This window comes from Pan paniscus, chromosome 4 (genome assembly GCF_029289425.2).
Source record: "Pan paniscus chromosome 4, NHGRI_mPanPan1-v2.0_pri, whole genome shotgun sequence".
NCBI classification, from domain to species: domain Eukaryota; kingdom Metazoa; phylum Chordata; class Mammalia; order Primates; family Hominidae; genus Pan; species Pan paniscus.
Window position 1 is genome coordinate 144,751,568 of NC_073253.2, and position 12,377 is coordinate 144,763,944.

At 38.5% G+C, this 12,377-nt stretch overlaps 1 protein-coding gene across 6 annotated transcripts in view; it reads right to left on the reverse strand.

Moving 5' to 3' along the window:
- The window catches only part of CSNK1A1 (casein kinase 1 alpha 1), a 57,129-nt gene that overhangs the window by 27,359 nt on the left and 17,393 nt on the right, over positions 1–12,377 (reverse strand). For all 6 annotated transcript variants that reach the window (XR_010112238.1, XR_010112237.1, XM_003829039.6 and 3 more), the window contains exon 3: positions 3,355–3,481. Coding sequence is in view for 4 of the 6 variants with exons in the window: in XM_003829039.6 (XP_003829087.1) it covers positions 3,355–3,481 (127 nt within the window). In the remaining 2 variants the exon portion in view is untranslated. The remainder of the gene's footprint in view (positions 1–3,354; positions 3,482–12,377) is intronic.

Consider the following 12,377-nt stretch of genomic DNA (forward strand, 5'->3'; position numbering starts at 1 on the left):
CACTGCAACCTCTGCCTCCTGGGTTCAAGCGATTCTCTTGCCTCGGCCTCCCGAGTAGTTGGGATTACAGGCACCCGCCACATGCCTGGGTACTTTTTTTTATTTTCAGTAGAGACAGGGTTTCACCATGTTGGTTTCCAGCTCCTGGCCTAAAATGATCCACCTGCCTCGGCCTCCCAAAGAGCTGGGATTACAGGCCTGAGCCACTGCGCCTGGCCCTTCTATGAGGATTTACTCTTCTATGTACTGTCAAGCTCCGCTCTTTGCCTATTTTTCTTTCAGCCTATTGTCTTCTTGTTAGCTTTTAGGAGTTCTCGTCATAAAACAAACAATCTTTTATCTGTCATTATGTAAACAAATTTAAATTAAGTATTTTTTATTTTGACTGCTTATGGCATTTCTTGTATACAATAGAAGTTTTGTGTTTTTTTGTTTTTTTTGAGACAGAGTCTCACTTTGTCACCCTGGCTGGGGTGCAGTGACGAGATCACGGCTCACAGCAGCTTCAACTTCCGGGGCTCAAGAGATCCTCTCAGCTCAGCCCCCTGAGAAGCTGGAACTACGGACATGCGCGTTACCATGCCCAGCTAATTTTTGTATTTTTTGTGGAAAGGGGGGTATCGTTATGTTGCCCAGGCTGCTCTCGAACTCCTGAGCTCAAGTGATCCTCCTGCTTCTGCCTCCCAAAGTGCTGGGATTGCTGGCATGAGCCATCACACCCAGCCTCTATCTTTTCTATAAGACACTTACTTAGAAGTTGTATTTTTAAATAGATTACATATCCAAAGACTGCCAACATTATCTTTCTGTCCATATGTTCTTGCTCTTCCCAGTAGTATCTGTTAGGATTCTATTTTTTATTTGTCCCCATTTTCCCCAGAGCTTTTATTATCATGAATACACAGATTCTAAATTGTACTATTCTACCTTGACAAATGTCTTCTGAAGCCAAACTAGTAATCTCTGGCTTGAACAACTTACACCTGTTACCTGTCAACCACAGAGCAAGACTTAGGTGTCAACTACCTTAAATGAAAGCTTTCTTGTATCTCCCTTCCTCAGAATTATATTTTTTCACATTTGTTACCCGTGTACCCAACAGAGACTTCTACAACTCTACAACAAGGATGGAACATCTTATTTTTCCATCTTTCTTTATTAGACTCTAAGTTTCTTTCTAGAGGGAAGAGACTAATTCTTATTTTTTTGCCACCCCAACCCCCAGCACTAAGTACAGTGGTAGGCTCTCAATACATGTTCAATGTATGGATGCTTACGTGTTACTGAACAAACAAAAACATAAGCCATAACTCTATTAGGATTCACTCATATATGTTAGTTAAAACATATTAAAGGCTTTTTTTTTTTTTTGAGACAGAGTCTCATTCTATCCCCCAGGCTGGAGTGCAGTGGTGCGATCTCGGCTCACTGCAATCTCCACCTCCTGGGTTCATGTGATTCTCATGCCTCAGCCTCCCGGGTAGCTGGGATTACAGGTGTCAGCCACCACGCCTGGCTAATTTTTGTACTTTTAATAGAGATGGGTTTCACTATGTTGGCCAGGCTGGTCTCGAACTCCTGACCTCAGGTGATTTACCAGCCTTGGCCTCTCAAAAGTGCTGGGACTGTAGGCATGAGCCACCAAACCCGGCCCACATTAAAGGCTGTTAACGTAAAAGAGATGGGGTCTTTGCCTATTGCTCAGGCTGGAGTGCAGTGGCATTATTATAGCTCACTGTAGCCTGGAAGTCCTGGGCTCAAGAGATCCTCCTGTCTTGGTCTCCCAAAGTGCTGGATTACAGGCATGAGCCAGTGTGCCGCGCCACTTTTAACCTTTTAATGCTTGAGTTTGTTTTGTGCCACAAATATCACAATTTGCTCACATTTGCTTGAGCCACTGAGTACTTTTAAGGTTAAGAAGCTTGGGGAGTATCAGGTGCTGATTACAGAAAATGGGCACTACTTTCTAATCCTTGGAATTATAGACAAAGTTTTTTCATTGATCTATAATAGTTGTATATATTTATGGGGTATGTGTGATATTTTGTTACATGTATACGATGTGTAATTATCAAATCAGGGTAGTTGGGATATCCATTACTTCAAACATTTATATTTTGTGTTAGGAACATTACAATTCTACTCTTCTAGCTATTTTGAAATAAACGATAAGCTATTGTTAACTATAATTTCCCTACTATACTATGTAATACTAGAACTTATTCCTAACTGTATTTTTGTGCCCATTAACCTACTTCTCTTCATCCCTCTGAATTTACAAACTTACTAAAATTCCACCTCAAATACCAAGTCTGTTTATCTCATTTTACTTTATGACATTTACTTGAAAGAAGCTCACAGTGATGCTTTGGGTAATACATAAATAATAGTATTAAAAGGTAAGTGATAAAGCAAATAAAGGTAAGTGATAAAACAAATAACCTGTGTTCTCCTTTCCCTTTTCCTCATTTTATTTTCTTCTGTTATTTTCCCTCTTCCTTTTTATGTGATAGGCAAATCTGGACTAGAGAGCTCTCACAAACCCTCCATTATATTTTTAAATGTCATTCTCTTCATAGTATTTTTATAAGCACACTGAGTTTAACTTGAAGCATTTACAGCATTTTCCTGCCCTTAAAGGTAACAAATACTGATCAAAACAAAAAATGATACATGTCTTGATATTTACCAATCATTATCTTAATGTATTATCTTTTCCCTTAAGGTTTGTTCCTTACTCATCTTTCCCATTTCTTAAGATCGAAATAGCCAAACTTTGGCTGTAAAAACCATTTAATCTAACGTACAGCCAATGCATCAATCTAATTCATGACATCTCCAAAATTTCCTAGGTCTTAAGTAACACAAATGGTTGAGAATCCATTACTCCAAGCAGCATCTACTTGGTCAAAAAATTCTTCCTTATATTACTTCAGGACCTTTTTATCCTCAAAAATATAGCTTTTCTAAGAGTCCCACACATAATACATTAATATTCAATTTTGCTTAATTTAACCAAAATGTCAATATACATTTATCAACAATTATATGCATACATACACCCTAAACTCTCCAAACAAAATCTTACAATAACCTGCTATATATGACACTAAAACTTCATCTGAAGGAGCAGATTGAAAACTACTAGTCTACAGATGAGTAAGAAACCAAGATAATTCCAGGTTTTGTCTTATTCCCATAGGAAAATATCTACAAGTCACATTATTATTTTTTTTCTGCCTATGCTAAGGTTAAATAGTGATGCACAGGATTTTAATACTCTGATTTATGAATAATGAAATTCCAGTCAACAGTACTATTCTCAGTTTATATTCTAATCAAAATTTCACATACCTGGTCAGCTAACATAAGTACAGTTTTCATTGTGAACCTTCTTGAACAGAAATTGAAGAGGTCTTCGAGGCTAGGTCCCAGAAGATCCATGACTAGTACATTGTAGTCTTTTTCCTGACCATACCACCTAACGAAACAAAAGGAGAAGAGAGGATATTACAAAAAGCTATTACTTAATATCATCAACCCTAAGAATAATACAGTTTTCTTTCACTGACTAGGTATTATATAAGGCGAATGTTCCCCTACTCAGAAGACAAACCCACTAATTAACTACAAGGCCCAAAGACAAAACAAGGGTAATGAGACTTTTTTTTTCCCTGTCATGCAACTCCATTCTCCTATATAGATAGGACATGCATAGTAGCCTTAACACTCCTGTTACCAGGGCAGCTGAATTTTATACCCGCTGGCCACTGATTCCTATGGCCTTTACCAAATTCCTTAATCTCACCTGAATTTACTTTGTAACTGAAGAAATGAAGATGACTCTATCAGTCATTACAAAATGTTTCAGAAAGCAAAGATTTCTTTTATCTGAACTTCGATTCCAGTTCCTACCAAACTGCATTTAATCAATAATTACTTGTCCTTATTCAAAAAGGAGTCACATTTTTCCTTGGTTTCAGATCACAGAAAATAACCCGTATAACACAAGGTAATGACATTTATTTGCTTTTAACTGGAATCATGTTTTAATTATCCTGGGCTGTATTACTGTATACAATGTGTCCCTAATAACTCAAGAAGTATCAACTGCCAATTTCATTTATCCCAAGGACTGAAAATCACTGCAATAAATTATTTCAAATTTTGATGCCTACGATTCTGGTAAGAGCACTTTCCTTAAAATAAGCACTACCACTTTTCTTTCAAACTTTTCTAGATATTAAATTCTGCTAAGAAAATCAGGTGATACTTAAAATTTTGTTTAAAAAGTTATTTTAAAGCTTAAACTGCAGTCATTTCTTTGTTAACTCCAATAAGAACCAATCCCAAAATTTACCATATCTGGAAAGCTTATGTTTTAAAAATATTCAAAAGGGGAGAAGAGGCTTTTCTTCCTTTCCCTTCCTTCCTCCTTATTTATCTATTTATTTATTTATTCATTTATTTTTAGACAAGGTCTCGCTCTGTTGCCAGGCTGGGGTGCAGTGGCAAATCACAACTCCTGCAGCCTTTGACCTTCTGGTCTCAAGCAATCCTCCTATTTCAGCTTCCCAAGTAGCTGGGACCACAGGCGTGCCATCATGCCCAGCTAAATTTTAAAAAAGTTTTTGGTAGAGACACGGTCTTTCAAATTTCTTGTAAAGGCAGAGTCTCCCTACGTTGCCCAGGCTAGTCTCTAACTTCTGGACTCAAGCGATCCTCCTGCCTCAGCCTCCCAAAGCACTGGGATTACAAGTTGAACCACTGTACCTCACCAGCTTTTTAAGAAAACTAAAATCTGTGTCAAAATTATAACAAGTATCAGTCAAGTAGGAAACTGTTTAGTGCCATTTCCTGCTTTGCTGATAAATGCCAATGATTCAAGAAAATCAATATTAAAACTAGAGTATGAGGATTTAATCTTTTAAGAATATTTTTCTAGAAAATGCAAATATAACTATACAGATGTGCTACTCTTGTGGCTCTTCTTTAAGAAAATAGTCTATTCTAACTAGTGGTCCTGGGCACCCATTAACCCTTGATGGCATCTACCAAAACTGCAGAAATTTCAGGCATAGCACCTGAGAAGGGGGGGGGGAGCCTCAAATCAGTCAGCTTTAATTTCAGATCTATTCAGATAGGTCTCATAGTCAGGTATAATAAATATGCTCCCTAGAATCTTATGTTGAGAGTAAGAGATCCTAAGAGGATTATAAGCCAAAAAGTTCAGTTCCTTCCTACGACTTTTGCTTCAGTTGTTCTTGAGAACTACTTCCCAAACCTGACACATGGATAACTGCCAAGCACACAAAATCAAATCCATTTCCACATCCTCTTTGCAGAAAAAGATAACCCAGTAAGGGAAAAGTGTCTGCTTAACTTTCTAGAGGTCTTGCCCACTAGGCTAGGAAACAAATGTGTCAACATGACAGCAAAAGAGCCATTTTTTTTTTTTTGAGACACAGTCTCTTGCTCTGTCCGACAGGCTCGAGTGCAGTGGTGCGATCTTGGCTCACTGCAACCTCTGCCTCCCAGGTTCAAGTGCTTCTCATGCCTCAGCCTCCCAAGTAGCTGGGATTATAGGCGCCTGCCACCACGCCCAGCTAATTTTTGTATTTTTAGTAGTGACGGCATTTCACAATGTTGGCCAGGCTGGTCTCGAACTCCTGACCTCAGGTGATCCACCTCTTGGCCTCCCAAAGTCCTGGGATTACAGGTTTGAGCCACCACACCCGGCCAGAAGAGCCAGTTTTGTCCTTATTGCTTAAAACAGCATACTAAAGCTGCTGTTATTTTCCCTCTTCCACTCTTTATTCTCCCTATGGGAATTCAGCACCTTTCACATTCGCTGAAACATTTACTTGAAAGAAGCTCACAGTGATGCTTTGGGTAATACAAAAATAACAGTATTAAAAGGTAAGTGATAAAGCAAATAAGCTGTGTTCTCCTTTCCCTTTTCCTCATTTTATTTTCTTTTGTTATTTTCCCTCTTCCTTTTTATGTGATAGGCAAATCTGGACTAGAGAGCTGTCACGAACCTACCATTACAAATGTTCAACACTTGTTTAATATAAATATAATTTACCTAGGCTTTTAAGAAAACAAGAACACCAAATCCAGAAAGAGCTAAGGAAGTAAGAAGGCACAAAAAGTCAAATAGGCAAAAGGGAAGGCATAAATCAACTCTTATTTATAAGACCAAGTCTCAGCTCTAGACAGGTTTCCACTGATGGCTCAGATGTAAAACTACAAAAAACAAGCAAATGTTATAACCATCCATCTAAGCCCAAACACAAACCTGAAATGTAAAAGGCACAAATTCAGACTTTATATTTTCATGCAATTAACATGATTTCATAAAGAAATCATCTGCAAAGTAAGCCTCTAACAAAATCACCTGCATGTAAGCCTCTAACTCCCTTAATAGTTAGAAACTGGGAAGAATTAGATGAATTGAGAAGCACACTTAAAACACACACACATTATTGGGCATTCTTCATCCTTGCTTAAATTTATGAACACAAGACATATTCACTATTCTAAAAGTCAGGAGGATTAAATACTTCCTTGAAAATAGCTAAAAAAAAATAAGCGTCTCAAAGGCATTTTACCTTGTGGAGCAACCATGCAGTTCTAAAACAGCTAGGACTTTCTTTTCTATGGACTGGTACTATAACTCCTTAAACCTAAGAGACAGGTGTTTACATCTTTCACACTTCCTTTGGTCTCAAGGAATATATAGCTTAATTCTCTAAAGCTAGAACGTCACACCCTCCATCTGTGCTTTTCCATCTGGACTAACTCATTCAGACATTATCACACACAGATTCAGAACCAGAAATGGTCTTCTGCTTATTCCAATCTTACTTATTCTTAGTTTCTACCTTCACCTCCATGCTTCCCACGTCTATTCTGAGAGCTTTTCTCTACCTTCAATCCCAACCTTAAAACCCAGATGCCAAAGAAATCTTCCTAATGTCACCTATCCCACATTGGTCTCCTATTTCCTAGAATTCCCAAAGCCATTAACTATTGCTTGTGTCCACAGTCTTAACCCCTTGACAATACTCATCTACTGTAACTTTGGTGTTTGTCTCTGTACCTGGTAGGATAGAGCTTACAGCTTTATTTTTATTTGAATAGCTTTTTCACAGAACCTGAGTCATGAACAAGCACTAACCCGATTCTCTGAGGCCATTTAAGTTTATAGTCTGAAACACCAACACAAAAACCTCACTCATTTACTTTCTAGGCCTTCAAACTAGCACAGGTCTTACCTTTAGACATTTTTAAGTACAAGACGTGTTGCTACTAAGTGTACAGTGGTAAAGTGATGTGCATATTGCAGGTACTCAGGTAATTATGAGACTAAAAAAAGTATTCCAGATGATTTGGACCTTATTCTTCCTAAGTTACGAAACATTAAAAAAAATCAAGTAATTTAATGGGGAAAGTGAAAATAATAATTTTAAAAAGATAAAATGTTCGGGGATCTCATTTTCCATTTGTTTCAAATCTATACCTTTAGACTTCAGTGTTACCTAAAACTAGGCTGAAGAATGAGTTCATAATTTACACAACCATCATTACTTACTTACAGCATAAAAAAAGTATCTAAGGTCTGAAGATAATGCCAAGAGAAGGCAAGGTCTATCTCTCTGCTCTTATGTCCTTTCCTCTAAACGCATATCCAAATTAAATCCAATTTAAAAATTAAGACATACACAAAAAGCACAAATGTAAGACAATACATGCAAAAGTCAATGAGGCTGACAAAAAATGCTAACACGATTCACACAAAAGATCAATGAGAACTAAATCTGTCTAAAGAGGTATTAGGAAAATAGTCTGCTACCAGTCAGATCCTGAAGGATGAACAGTGTTTTGATAAGTAAGGCAGAAAAGGGCTTACCAGGCAGGGGCAAACCATTTTGGGGCATGGGCTGTCATAAAGGGAAGAGTCAAGGTGGCAGATAGATTGAAGCTGCAGTATAGGTTCTTCAGTGCAAGGCTTATGAGCTTTACATGCTGTAAATAATTGGGTGAACTATTACTACAGTTTGTGGCTGAGACATAATTAAAATCGGTAATTATTAGCCTTGGCATCAGTATACAATATGGAAATGGAGGACCAGGGGAAGGAATGACAATGACATGGTTACCAATTAGGAAGTGTTATACTATAGCCGGAGATTTCAAGCTAGGGGTTTGCTTTTTTCTGAAAAATCTCTTCATGAAAATGGGAGTATTTGAGAAAAAAAAATACATATTTTTCATATAAAAATATTTAAGTATTACTATGAGACCCAGAATATTCCAGAATAAATCAGTGTAATTATTGTAATATGCACTTTACCCAAATATATGTTAGTTCCATCACCATGACTAGGACAAAATAACAGTAAAAAAAAAATTTAATGTAGATCTTCCCCTTCAGACTATTAGCTTAATTAGGGGCAATCATTATATTTGTCTTGTTCACAATCTGTATTCCCAGCATACACAAGAGATGCTCAAAACATTTGCTGAGTAAAATAATGAAAACTCATATTAGAAGCTGTAACAGTGTAGGGAGTGCTTGATTTGGCAGATAAGGAAAACAAAACAAGAAATGCAAAAACACTCCCTGCACTCCAAGTGAAGACATGAGGAAGCATCTATTTATCCCTAGTTCAAATAAGCCAAATAATTATAAAAGTTAAAAAGTCGTTTGCCAATCTTTCGGTTATTAATGTCAGAGTCTTCAGTGAACAACTAAAAAGTATCAACACTGAATCAGTGCTATAATATATCCAATTTTAATAGCACCTACAAGATATCCTGAAGATACTGTCTCTCAAACTTAGTCTCTTGCCAGCCCATCATTATCCAACCTTTATGCTCCTTTTTAATGGGAGCAGAAAAGGAATTTGGCCTAGCAAGATCTTGCTGAACCGTAAGAACTAGCTCAAATTGTCTCTTTAGGATACTACTGCTAACAGTTCCAGCTACTCAGGCCAGGCGCGGTGGCTCACGCCTGTAATCCCAGCACTTTGGGAAGCCGAGGCGGGCGGATCATGAGGTCAGGAGTTCGAGACCAGTCTGACCAATATGGTGAAACCCCGTCTCTACTAAAAATACAAAAATTAGCTGGGCATGGTGGTGGGCGCCTATAGTCCCACCTACTCAGGAGGCTGAGACAGGAGAATTGCTTGAACCCAGGCAGCAGAGGTTGCCATGAGCTGAGATCTCGCCATTGCACTTCAGCCTGGATGACAAAGCGAGACTCTGTCTCAAAAAAAAAAAAAAAAAAAAAAGAACACATAAACAAAAAAAAAAAGTTTCAGCTACTCTGTTCCCTTCTCTAAAATCCTTTCAATTTTCCTATACATTCATATTTGTATATGCCATTCTTAACAGCTATTTGCCATTCATTATACACAGATGTATTCTCAAAACCAGATACCTCTTCTCCCCATACATCTCTTCTCAGAATGTTTTAAATGCATAAAATACAAGGCATTATAAAGAAAATCAATTATAGCGAAATTGAACTAGCATAAAATTACTTCTAAACAATCAATTTTGGGGCCAGGCACAGTGGCTCATGCCTGTAATCCCAGCACTTTGGGAGGCCAAGGAGGGCGGATCACCTGAGGTCGGGAATTCGAGACCAGCCTGACCAACATGGAGAAATCCCATCTCTAATAAAAATACAAAATTAACATGCCTGTAATCCAGCTACTTGGAAGGCTGAGGCAGGAGAATCGCTTGAACCCGGGAGGCGGAGGTTGCAGTGAGCCGAGATCACGCTATTGCACTCCTGCCTGGGCAACAAGAACAAAACTCTGTCTCAAAAAAAAAAGAAAGAAAGAAAAGAAAAAGAAAAAAAATCAATTTTGAGCCAGGTGCAGTGGCTCAAGCCTGTAATCCCAGCACTTTGGGAGGCTGAGGTGGGTGGATCACTTGAGGTCAGGAGTTCGAGACCAGCCTAGCCAACATGGCAAAACCCTGTCTCTACTAAAAATACAAAAAATAAAAATAAAAAAAAATTAGCCGCACATGGTGGTGGGGGCCTGTAATCCCAGCTACTCAGGAGGCAGACGTTGCAGTGAGCCGAGCTTATGCCACTGCACTCAAGCCTGGGTGACAGCAAGACTCCATCTCGAAAAAAAAAAAAAGGAATTTGGTATATAGTAATATACATACTCTCCTTATTATTATTATTTTTTGAGACAGGATCTCACTGTGTCGCCCAGGCTGGAGTGCAATGGTGTGATCTTGGTTCACTACAGTCTCTGCCTCCCGGGTTCAAGAGATTCTCATGCCTCATCCACCTGTTGGGATTACAGGCATATGCGACCACTCCTGGCTGATTTTTGTATTTTTAGTAGAGACAGGGTTTCACCATGTTGGCCAGGCTGATTTCGAACTCCTGGCCTCATGTGATCTGCCTGCCTTGGCCTCCTAAAATGTTGGGATTACTGGTGTGAGCCACAGTGCCCAGCCCTACACTCTCCTTATTAATGCATTAAATATAGGAGCAGGTCTAATAAATGCTATAATTTTGATGTAGTAATGAGTGTAAACTATATTTTAAGATACCTGCAACAATAATGTGATATAAAATATCTGTGATTTCAGCCGGGCAGAGTGGCTCATGCTGAGATCATACCGTTGCACTCCAGCCTGGGCCACAGAGTGAGACTTAGTCTAAAAAAAAAAAAAAATCTGCGATTTCTAGCTGGGTGCAGTGGCTCACACCTGCAATTCTAGCACTTTGGGAGGTCGAGGCAGATGGATCACCTGAGGTCAGGAGTTTGAGACCACTCTGGCCAACATGGTGAAACCCCATCTCTACTAAATATGCAAATATCAGCCGGGCGTGGCGTTGGGCGCCTGTAATCCCAGCTACTCAGGAGGCTAAGGAGAATCACTTGAACCTGGGAGGCAGGAGATGCAGTGAGCCAAGATCACGCCATTGCACTCCAGCCTGGCGATAAGAGCAAAACTCCATCTACCCCCCACAAAAATCAGTGATTTCTATTGGTGACAAAGTCAAAGGTTCTGCTAAAACTCATGAGGTTTCCTACTTACACTTAAAATCAAAACGAAATACTAGATTTGAGTGAGAAGCTCATGAAAATAAAAATGTAATTTTCCTTACCTGTCTAAATACATAGATCTCATGGGGGGTGGATATGGTTATGAACCAGGTTAAGAGCCCCTGTTCCAAACCAACTTTTGAGATAAATAGCCTGTAGAATAAGATCTAATATTTGAAAATCATGTATGTTTTGCTCAGCAATAACGTAGTCAACTAAGATGATTTGTTTTCCCTCTTCTTGCTGCCTTGTTACTACTAATCCTTTGCTTACAACATTACCCCCAAGATCCTTGAATTATCGTACATTTTCATATTCTCCACCTTTGTTCCTTGCCCTTTGCCTTCAAAGATATGTAGATGTTCCTTAACTCCAAAAATTATAAAAACAAACAAAAAAAACTTTACCACTGTTCATTATCAAAGTTACTATTCATTTATCTATTCAATATTTAGAGTAGCTAACAAGACAAAACAAAATAATTGCTGCTTTCGTGGCTTATAGTGGGGAAGGGTGATAAACACCATGATGAAGGAGAGAAGAGTGCTATTGTGGGGGCACAAATTATGGGGATCTGATCTTTTTTTTTAAGGGAGGCATCAGGGAAAGTTTCTCTGAGGAAGTAAGGTTGATTCTCAAAGGACAGATGGAAGAGAGCCAGGTTAAGGGGTGGATTGGCACCAGGCTGAAGTCTGGTGCTCACAAGAAACTAAGTGACAGCATAGGTTGGTATAGTGTGTAAGATCACCTTATTTTCTTCTTCAGGTAATTTTTTGAAAACCTGGTTTATATTTGCATCTTACTCTCATTTTTTCTTGGTTCCCAGTAACATAGTTATTTTCCCCGTAATACCCAAAGTATTATTTCAAAGATCACAAATAATTGAGCGGGGACGTAGTTGCAAAAAAAAAAAAAATCACAAATGACCTAACTTTTGTCAGCTCTTGTCATCACTGCTCCAACATTGATAGTGGTGGTATTGAGGGACAGCATGTGGAGAACTGGAAGGTCCAGGGAGATACAAATGTTAAAATACACTTTTTCATTGGGAAGTGGAAAATGTACTTATAGACTTCATAACACAAATTACAAAAGCTTGATCAAATGTTTTCTAATAGGCAAATATATAAAAGCAGATTAGTAGTTGCCTAGGGCTGACGGGAAATGGAGTGACTGACAATGGGTTCAAGATTTATTTTTGGCATGAGGAAAATATTCTAAATTTGAATTATGGTAATGGTTGTACAACTTTGTACATATACTAAGAAACAAACTGTACAGCTTAAATAG